At 39.9% G+C, this 13,130-nt stretch overlaps 1 protein-coding gene across 2 annotated transcripts in view; it reads right to left on the bottom strand.

The window, feature by feature from the left end:
• Positions 1–13,130, bottom strand: part of ADAM12 (ADAM metallopeptidase domain 12) — a 180,807-nt gene that overhangs the window by 140,685 nt on the left and 26,992 nt on the right. For both annotated transcript variants that reach the window (XM_026065683.1, XM_026065684.1), the window contains exon 2: positions 8,044–8,117. In XM_026065683.1, coding sequence (XP_025921468.1) covers positions 8,044–8,117 — 74 coding nt within the window. The remainder of the gene's footprint in view (positions 1–8,043; positions 8,118–13,130) is intronic.

The raw sequence follows: 13,130 nt of genomic DNA, 5'->3' as shown, positions 1-13,130 counted from the left end.
GATAGACTAGCGCTTTGCCTGCCAGCCTGAAAAACGATTTGGTGTTGGCCGGGAGGCCATCCATCCATCACAGGCTTTTGCACCACGCATGCTGGCATATGACAATCAGTGGGAGATTACAAGGTTTACAGAAARATGCTTTTCTCTCTCATCTCTTTCCTAATTATTTATTTTGCAGTCACAGATGATTACGTTTTGCCTGTTTTTATTATCATCACGATCAACACTGACTCCAGACAGCCCACAGGAGAGAGGGAGTATACATTCCTGTTGTCTTCTTATAGCCAGTTCTCCTCCCCAACCTCTCTGCTAAGCGATGTTAAAATGAAATGCTGAAAACCTGACATTCTGCAGTACAAAGTGAGATTAAAATATAGTTCTGAAAATACAATATTCTACTATTGCAATATAACTAGGGAACAAAATCTAAAGCAGACAATTCTTTATTAAATTTATTACACCAGCAAATATATTTTCCTCTCTAATATTTTTATATATTTAATCAGAAGGTACAGCTCTAGGGTTGCTCTGACACTGAACAAGCAAAACCTTGTCTTGCAATGGTTCAAAGCTGTCAACCGATGCAGCACTGGAAACTGGCATTCTCAAGAAAACATACTAGCAGAGAAAACGGTACCTGCGCTACCCGTCAGACTATTTTTTTTTTGCCTGCTGTATGAACAAGTTTTGTAATTCTGCCATAAATTCAGAAAGGCTTAACTGCTCCATACCTCAGTTTTTCCATCTGAGAAAGGGGATCAACTCTGCCAGTCTTTCATGCAAGCCAAGGCCGCAGGGTAGGGACAGAAGCAGCGTGGGATCTCTAGACCCCACGTACTGCATGGTACTCCTGGGAATCGGGCCGTGAGCAGGACCCAGGCCTCTCCCCTCTCCAGCTCGCTCGGCACAGCCCCATGGCCCAGCTGGGACACAGGGAGAGGAGAAGCTTGGACATGGTAGAGATTATGACATTCAGCCACAAGAGAGTCTCCAGAATAGAAATTCCAGTCTTTTTGTCCTCTCCATCTCCAGCATGTTATATCAGCATACAAATATCTTCTCTCATTGTTCCTTTATTTCAGCAGGTTTATATAAAGGGAGGAAAAAAAGATCAAGGAGGCAGTATTTTCTCTCCTGATGGCACTGAAAACTTTCACTCCAACACACAGCTCCAAAACAACATGATAAATGCAACTCGAACCAAAAAGGTAGCCCCAATCACACACACTTGCCTTGCATGGCTAATACCAAACTGTGCTACTACTCACTCAATTATAGAACGAGTAACTGTGGAACCTTCTTCATTGCTATGGAGCCTCCATATCATGCTGCACTTAAATATTCACCCATAGGCTGTCTATAGGTGTCTGGAGACCAGTCTATGCAAGGAGTGTGTGGYAAGTTTTTTTACGGAAATCCAGGTGCATGGAAAAGTATCATTTTGTAAAATCTCTCTCTATATATACCTATGGATTACAGGTATTGGAAAGTCCTAAAACTACAAGAAGGGATATAATTTTGATTCCTGTTAAATTCAAAAAACTTGTCAAAAGATTTTATTCAAACTTCCCTAAAATGTAATATTTAGATTAAGTGCAAGCATACACTTAATTTCAGCCAAACCCCAAAATGTTTAAAGAGGAAACGCTAAAATAATGAATACTAGCAATTTAGTCAAACTTAATAGTTTTGAACCTACAGATGGATAAAGCTGCATATCATCTAAATTTGCAAAATATTTATGGACTTTATCTAAGTTGGTGATGGGTTGAATTTGCAGTCATCAGTAGCTCTCCAACCAGAAAGGCACTTTCAGATTTTGGAATAAAAGACTGATACTCCTGTTTTTATCAGGAATTGGAAAAAAAGTTTAAAAAATATTTATCCAACCCATACTTTTGAAGTGAGGTTTAGTTTACAAAAAAAAATAACATGTCTACTTTTAGCAAAAGCATAAGAGCATATAAATCCAGCATCTTGGCACCTGAATGTCCATGCTAGATATGTCATCCTTATACCACAGAGCTATTGCAAACAACTGCACCGTTAGAGTTAAGGATTAAGACCATCACTGTGTGAATACACTTTTCCAGGAGTTGCAGTAGCTGAATCTTCCTAAGTTCAGTGTGGTGTGTACTAAATGGCTGTTGCCAGTGCAGAAGGGAAAAATTCTTACCTCCATTAAGATGAAACTTTTACTTCAATTAAAGTGAAACCCCAACTGTCAGCTTGCACAGAAACACTGCAGTACAGCTGCTGGCTCCAGTGTTTGCAGATAAAGCAGTCAGGGGTCACCGTTTTATGGCTAAATTACTGCACAGAATTATAACAGCAAGTACATTCTGAGAGGTCCTGTTTCGCTATTTAGTATTTGTTTGTTTAGACTTGTTTCCTTTATCTGTATTTCAAGCCACTGATTGTATATAAGTATGTTGATTCATTAACAAATTTCGTCAGCTATTTTCTTTGGCAGTGGAAATGGGCTGTTTCCCTGCTAAATTAATCCAGCCAGAATGTCACTTGCAAACCAATCAGCCCTCCTATTCACAAAGGTCATACAGAGAAGAAGAGAGCACTTTCTTCTCTCTCTCTTTTTTTTTTTTTTTTAACCAAAAGAGACTACAAAAGGGTTCTGAACACTAAATCCTCTTTAGAGACAGGTCACTAGCACTCCGAACGAAGATGTGCAAAGTTAAAGGCTTACGGACAGAGCTAGTTCCTAGGTCAATTTGTCCACTGACTTGAGTGAAAGCTGCATCACACCCCAAAATTCATACATAGATAGAAGTGCTTTGGGCTTCAGAGGGCCAAGTCACCAAAGCTCCCACATATTTACAGGAATGGCACCCTTTGTGCAAAATATCTTGGTAAGAGGTCTCCTACCCCTGACATCTGCCCAAAACGGCTCTGCCTAGCATGTACGTGTTCTCTTTGGTGTAGTATCAGCCTCTACATCCGTGCTCCCTTGATGAGTCCTTGTGCTGGTTTCAATTTCTACTTGCCTGAAGGGTAGGAGAAGAGAGAGAACGGCATGCATGGGTAGGTCAGAAAGGAGACAGGACCTGCCTACTGTCTGCTTTTCAGACCGAGGAAATACTGCTGAAACCTCATCTGCCATGGAGTCAAGTGTTCAAGGTAGCCTCCGATACTGAGCCGCCAAGAGCCCAATAAATCCCTGGTGCTGCGTCTCCATGTAGAAGTGGCAGCAGTGGAAGGGGGGCAGGCAGTGATGTTCTAAACTTCTGGAGATCTCTGGGATCCTAGGGGATTTAAAGGATAGGATGGTGACTTATACCATGGCCTGGAATGGATTTTCTCTCCTGATAAAGTAGAACAGAAAAAATTTTACTGGGGGAATAGAATCTAACCCCACATATTCCCTTTTTTATCGTGTTTTCTTAAATGTTGTGTTATAAACATGACCAAAAAGAACACAAAGTTATGGGGAAATGAATAGTGAGCTCTGCTGCTCTTAAATAATCAAGCTTTGTCTTTCCATTCACACATGTTTCCTGAGACATTGTCAACAGCCTGTCAATCATAACTGTACAAATTACACCCTTGCTACTTCCCCCTCTAAAGCTGAGCGAACAACTATTCCCATCAGAAGGAAACCGTCCAAGACAAACCTGAGCTCTGAACTGCTGCCGATGCCCAGGTCCTTATGATAAAGCCATCCTATCTCCTTAATGTCCCTCAGATGCCCTCTATTTATCTCAAGTTTTTATCTTTATCAGCTACAGACTCAGACATACACAGAATTGAGAACTGACAAAGATCTCTAACATCTGTTCAAAGTTCTATTGCTTTGTCATTCATAATCATGACCTTTGTCAACAAATCACTTAAGCGTGAAATTAACTTCGAAAATAAGTAATTCCACTGACTTTACCTGGATTACTCACATGTTTAAAGTTAAAAGAATACTTAAGTGGTTTGCTGTATGCAGACCTACTTCTGACAGTGTAAAATGTTTCCAGTTGCAGAAAAACAGCCAGTAGTCACATACCGTTCTACTCTCAAACTCAGATTTAATCTTATGGGGGTTCTGTTTCACTTACACTGTATTAAACCTACTTTCTTCTAGACCCGCATGCTACAGTAAGCTTTAAAGGAATTTACATGTGCATACATTACTGTCCCTTGCACAACAGAAACTGCATCAGAATTATTAATGTAATGCAGAATAGTAAAATCAGCTGCTCTGAAGGGTGGTTTGTTTTGCAGCTGATAGATGATTTGCTGATTCTGGAAAATCTCTCCAAATGACAAGTGTTTCTAAAACATTTAAGGTACAACAGAACTTAAGGTTCTCAAGAGGGCAATCACATTCAGGAACTAAATCATACCAAGAAACGTGCTTGCAAAAGGAGCTTGCTAGTAGGTTTTCTGAGACTGGCAAACTGAAGTCACTGCAAATAATTCTGTTTTTACAATTATGAATGTGCAATGCCTGAAAATTGATCACTGAAATATTTAATGAAAATGTCCACAAATAAACTTAAAAGCTGGAAACCACAGAGATTTAAAACTGCAAGATGTGAAGTTAGGTACCAATAGACCTTCTAGAACTAACTATAGCATGTTGTCCTAAAAACATGAACACGTCTTGCTCATTCTAAAAATCAGAATACACCAAATTGACATTAAATATTTCCATAGATAACAGATGGTTTAACACATCGGTCCCCACTTGGGGTTGCCTAATGCATCTGAATCATGTTTTGAAATATAACTCTAGTTTTGGAAAATCTCTAAGGTTTTCAGTAAATGGATTTTAATGTCGAGGCTACTCAAAGCAGCTGTTTCTACTAAGTATGGAAAATTATATCCTTTTTTTTTTGCATGACCCAATGCAGAAGTTATGTAATTTTGGGGTCCGCTCTACCTCCATCCCCACCATTCTCCAAAGAATAAAATGCTTTATGTGAAACTACAGTTAAATAAGAGCACACAAGTATCAGAGCTTCTTATCTATTGTCACTTATTATTCAAGAAAAAAATGTGTGTTTAGCATAGCTACTTCTACCTCAAGCATGCTGATTTAATGGCTACTCCCATACTCAGGCTTTCAAGGGGGTTTTGGGGGGTCTTTTTTGTTTTGTTTAAACTTTTGGATTCACCAATTTAGCATCAATACCTATGCGAAGCATTAGCAACCTTGATTTTACCAATGGAAGAAAAAACAATATCACAAAGCAAGCAAGAATGTGGCAGAACAGAGAATAAACTGTGACTAGAAGAGTAGGGCTGAATTATTAGGGAAATGATGCAAGGTGCTCAGCCACCACTTTCCAAGAAATCACATAATTCCTTTCATTAAGGCAGAGAGGATAGGCCAGCATTTAATCAGAGACTTTCAACTCTGCAAGATGAGAAACCTGGTCAAGACCATGGTGAGCCCTTCGCTGCCTGGTTTGTGCAAACGCCACGCTGTCAGGAAGAGGGGGCAGACTGGAGGAGCCAGGTCCCCAGAGCAGATCCACTAGTCCTCTGTGGATCCACCACTTCTCCGCAGTCCATAATCTACTGCGTGCAAAATATCTTGGTAAGGGGTCTATAGCACTATACATATTTGTTCTAGAACAAAAATCTTCTTGCAGACACCCCATTAGAGAGATAAGTAAACCAGAAAAGAAAAATTGGTAAATACTGTATTTCTTAAGAAGCAAAGCTCATCATCTCAAAATCATRWTAGTTAATCAGGTCCAGGTTCTCATAAAAGTTAATTTACAATCCTTTCACATCCTACTTATCTTTTAAAAAGAGATCAAGATTGCATCTTAGAATTATATAAATCCAACAGTTTATTGCAGGTACAAGTGAGTTTAATATGTTCAGCAGTGTCTGTATTAGCAGTTTTATGTTCTTTTAATCTCTGACATGGAATGCAAATAGTTTCCTCAATTGCAGCATACTCCACATTCCTGAARGAAGGCACACCCTTTGACAAAGATTAAGGGCATATAAAGTTAAATCCATGTTTACTAAATGAATTAAATCCTCCTCTAGTTGTGATGAATGACTGAAACAGAGCAACCTACGCATGTGGCATCCGCGTTTTGTTTCAAGGACAGGAAATGAACAACTAAGAATTACTGAAAATAACATCAGGAAGGGTCATGATTTGGGCCTAACACTGAATGACAAAGTGAACTGGATTCTGCGTCGCAGCTGGGTAATGTTAGAGTTCATCCAAATGGTTGGTAATAAAAAGCATTCTTTGTTGTTTTACTGCAGAGCAGTAAAGAGGTGCCCCATTGCGTTCCACTGAAGTTCTYTGTCACCAGCTCAAGCCAGCGTGAACGCTTCTCCTTTGGACGCTTGCTTTCAAATGCACATTCCCTCCTCTCAACTTAATACGTAGAGCTGCACTGTTCATGTCTTTGGTCTCTTTATTACAACAAAAAGCACCTCTGCTTCTTTTATTTCACCAGCAGGGAAGCCTACAGAACCATATTGCTCTGTGCTAACATTTTATGGAAAATTTTTCCATAGGATGTGAGTGATCTTTGGTTTTCCTCTGACAAGCAGCATGTAGCTGTCCTGATCTGTATTCCCAAAACATATTCTTGAGACACTCAAAGGCGAAAGTAGTTCAACAGCTGAGATGGTAAACYGAGACTTCAATGATTTTGGTTCCACTATGGGCCTTGTCACACACTTCCAAAGAGATCCCYTGCAGAGGACTGCATTTCTCTATGCTTCTGTACCCCTTTTGTCTGCCCTGTGTATTTAGTTGACAAGCAGTTCAGAAGGGTCCCTCTGAACTTCAGGGCTTACAGGTGAATTTCTCACAAAGATACTGGTCCCGTGTTACTAAACTGTCAGATTTGCTCTCCACATCTGAAGGATGTGGAGCAGAAACTGTTCAATACAACCCAGCATTTCTACAAATGATGCAACAGGTTAAAACAGGTATTTTTCACTACTCAAAAAGCTCTGCTCAAGGAAAATCACAGAGGGCTTTGCAGGTGGTAAATACCATAACGCCAGGAAGGGTGGGCTGGGGGACAGCTACTGCTATGTCAAGTATCATATACGTAGCCTGGCAAGCTTCTGATTTGCTGAATATAACCAAATTACAAGACACCTAGACACATGCCTCTGCTTGAAGAGGGCAGTGAGCTGGGAAGTAGCTCTGCCAGCTACAGGCAAAGAGCAGCACTAGGTGGAAAAATGGGCTTCCTCCTACAGCCAAGGAGGAGAACATAACTCACCATGTGGCTGAGGCTAACCAAGGAGGAATACTCCGCACAGCCAGCCACCAACCCCAGCTGGAGGGTGGCCCCTAACAGCTCCACATCTCRGATGCCTGTGGCTGGAGTGCGTGTCCAGGTTATCTTCCCTGCTGCACATAGGAGGAGGCATTCTCCGGCATCCTGTCTCTGAAAGCTTCCAGACAGGGATGGGAGTTGTCAAGAGAGATGTCAGAGCACATGGAAGAAGATACAATACTTATAGTCCCGAAATAAGGGCTCAAGCTCTGCTTTGATCACTGATCTCACTAATAGTGTAAACATCCCATCATCAACTCCTTGCCAACAAATGCACAGAACTCCCATTTAAAAGTCCAGCAGCGTTAAGCCCAAGTACTTGACTCATGCTCCCTGACCGGACACCGACTGCTGCTGTGTGGAAGCAACCTATGGCAGTAGGGGATGCCAGGGAGGGATGAGTCCTCCAAAAAAAACGTTCCRAAGTCTGCAGGATTTTCCATGTTACTGTAAATAAAAGGGATTACTGCAGGAAAGAAGGACAAACCCAAACCAAATAAAAATAAAGATGACAAGAAAACACTGAGAGGCAATATTTCCGCTTTCAATACCATGTAAATACAGATGTATATAAGGATTCTTGCTCTATAAGCAGAGTTCAAATATAAGCAATTCAAACTGGAATAAAACACTCTYGTTAAGGGCCTGTTCTGTAAGTGTCAGGTAGCAGATTTGGCACAGGTTACCTTTAAACTATAGATTTTAGAATTTTAACCCCTCTTTAAGAACCTCCAGCATAAACTGAATATGCAACAAATATACTTACTCATTTCGCTCCAGATTGATGACTAGATGTTCACTTTCAGCTTGTATCACAACCTGCAGCAGTGCTGGGTGATTCTGAAAAAGGAAAACAAAGGTGGCTGAGCCCAAATCRAGTAACATCCCTGGACAGCCCACCCTGCTGCGATGTGCCGAGAAACCCTCCGTGYCCCTGCCTGGCAGGGAGCCGAACAAACTTCCTCTGTTGCAGAATCAGGGCCCTGACTGGGAGGAACAGGCAGCTACAAACAGAAGAAGGAGAATTGTCTGCAATAAAACAGCTCTTCACATGCAGCGCAGTGTTAACAAACAGCAAGAGGCAGCACAGTGCCATGGGGCATCACACCTGCGTCTTCAGGACACCAAATCGCACCCTTAAGCAATTGTATCACTTGCAGCCCTCCACAGAGTGCACCTTGTTTGTGAAGATAAAGATAGTAATGCAGTCCACATCACGTGCAGGAAACCTCTTTGATATGGTTTTGAACTTTCTCTTTTTCCTCTCCATATGATAGYGTAACTAGTTCTAAACACTAATATAATCTCTCATCAATGCTCAACCTTGCTGTAGCATTCTTCTTTAAAYGAGGTACAGGTAATAAGGCTTGGGCTTTGCATGACCACTGTCCTTTTGAGATGTTCATGTACACAGGTAGTACTTCCAGCATTGATAGCAGACCTGTAGCACTGTGATCACAGTCAGCAGCGTGGCTCTAACACAAATACTTATCCCCTTAAGGTTAAGTGTGCTAAATACCTTGCATGTAGAAATGCACATGCAACAYAGATCTAAAACCACCACGGAAACTAAACAGAAAGTAGAGTGATGCTGAATTAGTTCTTCTCTATAAATAGCTACATATTTTAATATGTATTTTGTAACTTCTCATAGGGAATAATTAGGTTTTAGCTAATAAATAAACAAATGGTGTTGGAGCAATTAGAAATATAGTCAATAATATTCTCAAGTATCTTTGTGAGAACAATGCACCAAGTACACAAGTATTTAGGAGAATTTTCTAAACAAGTCATCAACAGCTGAGCACAGGGAAATCCCAGTTCCATTCTAGCATGGGAGCAGGAATCCAGACATGCGGATTTCATTTTCAACACTAACATGACTGTGCGCAATCTTCATACAGTCGTCCCCCTGATTATCAAAAAAGTTCCTTTTTATTGTTAGTATCTGAAGCTAAATTCACTAGTTTTTGGAAGCTCTGAAAGGTCATCGTAGAGGTCTGGGCATAGAGCTGAACAAGTGGCTCTGAGGCAGACGGACTCAAACCCTTGCTTGCAGCAAGGGCCAGCGTATCTATATGAGCTCTTGAGAGCTGTACTTCAAATGAGAAAGCACAGTTTATCATATGCTAGTTACTCTTAATCCAAARGTCTGAACTCACATATATTTTAAGACTGTTTACACTCAACTTACGTTTCATTAAACAAACTTACTGGATAGCTAGACAGTAATTCCTTGTTTTGAAATTCTGACAATATCTCAATAAATCAGTTGTTCCTCTATACATTCAGTACACTTTTTTGAAGATTTAGACCAGCCAATCACAGAACTGCAGCAGTCTAATTTTAAGTTTTTAGTATTTAACTGATTTATTGAGAAATGTGTCTAAATTTGTGAATGTTACAGCAGTGCCCTGATGGAAACTYGGTCTGCATGACTGTCGGAGCACCCCACCCATGAAATGCAATGATTTTAAAATGATTTGGAAATTTGTAAATGTTTATTAAAAAGTGAAATTATGAGGAGACTGCTGTAGACTAAACAAAATGGTAATTTTGTTATAATAAAAAATATCTGACAACTCCCCAGTGCTCTCAGGTAATATTAAGCACAGATTGTGACTCATAGGATTGCCTTCTTCCAAGCACCCTGCCCCACTGCTCGTGCAAAATCAAACACGTTTCCCCCTTCCACACAAAAGAGCAATGATGAAATTCTGCATCTATGTGAACTTTGCAGAAACTAGATCCCACTAGAATGCTAAATAAATGCTTCAGACTATCCTTGGTATTCAGCAAACACATGGGAGTCATTTATTGGAAGAATATTTAGGGGYAATTTTGATTACCACTTTAATATTATTGCATTGGTTCCAAAACCCATATGATATGCATATTATAAAGTTTTGAGAGAATAAAATACAATTAACTACAATATAATGCAATAATTAAGATATTGCAGTAGCACAAATGGGTTCTTTTCTGCTAAAGGCCCTCTCTAAATATGCAGATGATAAATATGTTTATTCATGAGTTTATTGTGGTACTTATTTGACAGTCAATTGATGTTAGCAAAGTTAAAAAAAAAGGTACAAAATAAAACAGACTGTTACAAAGCAAAAATCATCACTCAGAATTTCTAAAGCTGAAACATTCTCATTACAGGGAACAATAATGTACCCCAGCTAGGATGCCAGACTGTTTTGCACGAGACCCAGGTTCAGATCCTTGCTTTAGCAGAGATTTTTCTTTCAAGCAAGTGGCTCATTTCCTTGTTTGCTGTCTGGGAGAAGGAAGAGATAAAACTATAGCTTTTCTTATTCTGTCTGACAGTCATAAGGATGAATACAGTAAAAATTACAAGCTACTCAGGTGGTATGGYCATTAGGAGCATATAAGTACCTAAAGAAGATATGTTTCTAATGTGAAAAAGAATCAGAGATCATTCAAAAAGGGGTTTGCTTGTTTGCTTTCCTTTTCTAGGTATACACTTGTGAAATGAACTCCAATATTTTATTTTGCTTTTCTGCAGTGCTGGTGAACACTGCCCTAAAGTGTTTGCTCAGTTCTGCTACGAGACCTTAAAAACTCATTTTGACTCTCATAAAGCAACATAATGCTCTCCCCTTAACACCAGTATTTTCAAAACTGAGTTGCAAAACTAAACAGGAATTACTATAAAGACAGATATTACATCRCTGTTTTACATTTTCTGTTTAGAATAATCAAAAAAGCACATTGTGAGGGCATGTACTCTCCTGGTCAAAACTTTTTAGGAAGAACCATTTGTTCTAAGCCTGTCTTAAGAACTACAGGGGAAATAATAAAACAATTTCCATGTTGGTATGACCATTTATTCCACATACAATATCTTTAAAATTATAAAATGTGAATTTGAAATGAACCTTATTAAAATAGCATTATTTACACCATAATAAATACTTTTGGATGTTTCTACCTTCTTTTTCTCTACAGACTTATGCTCTTTAGTCCTTTCTAGTTGGAAACATCAATTTTCTGCTTTTCTTAKGCAGTAAGTTCTCTGCAGTATATGACAAGATTTCACCAATGCACAAAAATTGTTCCTTGATATCTTAAGAGGCGGAACTGACTTCTAAATGACTGAAGCAATACTCTCCTTAATTTCCCCCTTTTATTTAGAGCATTTTCATTCAAATTTACATGGAATTAGATCAGGGGAGAGAGAAAGATATTTGCCCCCATTAGTTTGCTCCTTGCTTGCTGAAGGATGTTAGCTGGTTTGAACTGGCATTAGTGGAACCTGCTCAATAATTGAAAAAAATTACTGAACCACAATAAGCGATGAACCTTTAGTTAAGGCCAAACAAAAATTATGTCTGATAAATCACATTAAAAAAATGRATAAAGCATTTCTTGAACAACAAGAGCCTGGTGAGACAGTAGCATATTTTTGATAGTAACATATCAAAGGAGAAAGAGAGACTCTATACAACCCACTCTATGAGCCGACTGGCAGAGAATTCTCTTGTTTTCTTACAATGGAATTAAAATCAATATGCTCAGTTTTTACCTGCTGAACTAGATTTATGGCTACTAGATTTATTGCAGTCCCCTAATGCAAATGACTTAGAAACACAAGCAGAATATTGTACCAGATTCAAGCACAAACTAATGTGAAAACAACATTTATTCCATAAAAAAAAAAGGCTGAGCTTCAAAAATTACACAAGTCCAACTGAATAAAAACAGTTGCAAGTTGTGATGATATCCATCATGGCCGGATATTTTTGTAAGCAGCAGCTTCCTGGAAGTTACTCTCTCAAACTGAGAAACTCTCTGTCCCCTGGCCATACCACACGTTTAATTTTCCTTTCCCAGTTTCAGCTGAAAACTCCACAGAATGGCTGAGGCTGGCAGGGACCTCCAGAGAACGTCTAGGCCAACCCCCCTGCTCCAGCAGGGTCCCCTAGAGTAAGCTGCTCAGGGCYGTGTCCAGTTGGGTTGTGAATGTCTCCACAGGTGGGGACTCCATAACCTCTCAGTCAACCTGTTCCAGTGTTTGATCATCCTTATAGTAAAAAAGTGTTTTCTTATGTTTAAATGGACTTTCATGTACTTCTGTGTGCACCCATTGCCCCTTGTCCTTTCACTGGGTGTACTCCGTCCCATCGTCCAGGTCAGTAATGAAGATGTTAAACAGCACTGGTCCCACTACCAACCCCTGGGACACACTGCTAGTGATTGGCCTCCAGCTGCGCTTGGTGCTGCTGATCACAACCCTCCGAGCCCAGCAGTTCAGCCAGTTTTCAGGCAAAGAATGTCAAGTTTAATTAATAGGTGTTTTAAGTACTATTAAGCTTTTTTTTTTTTCCTTTAACCACACCAATCTCTAGGTCTTTATTCAGAAAGAGAAAATAAAGGGCGGTTTTGAGAATAAGGGYTTCCACTGTGAATCTGGAGATGGTGTCAAGATGGTGTTGAGAGCCCAGCTCTACCATGGACTTCCTGTTGGTTGGGACACCTGGGATCCATCACAGGAAACAGCCCAAATCCCATTGACCCCAGTTAGGCCAAGTTGTTGCACCTCAACTTTTTTTGTGCTTTGCTTATCCTTTCTACCTCTTTCCTCCAACTTGCCTCTGCAAGTTGGACACAGCAATACTTCCTTCTTCCTGTCTTTGACTACCTAGCACGTAAACTGTTTTAAAGACATGCTGCCTAAAAACAGGGGTGAACAAATTGGCACCTTTCTTTTGGTGATGACATCAAAACATTACAAGAATACTAGCTGAAAAATACCAGTAAGTAAAGTTTTTTTTCCTTAGTTGCACACATTTTGTCACATTAGCATGGTCACAGTCTCAGCAGTAG

The sequence above is a fragment of the Apteryx rowi genome, unplaced genomic scaffold (genome assembly GCF_003343035.1).
Source record: "Apteryx rowi isolate R43461 unplaced genomic scaffold, aptRow1 scaffold_23, whole genome shotgun sequence".
NCBI lineage: Eukaryota > Metazoa > Chordata > Aves > Apterygiformes > Apterygidae > Apteryx > Apteryx rowi.
Note: the sequence above shows the minus strand (reverse complement) of the source record. Positions and strands in the feature narration are given on the sequence as shown.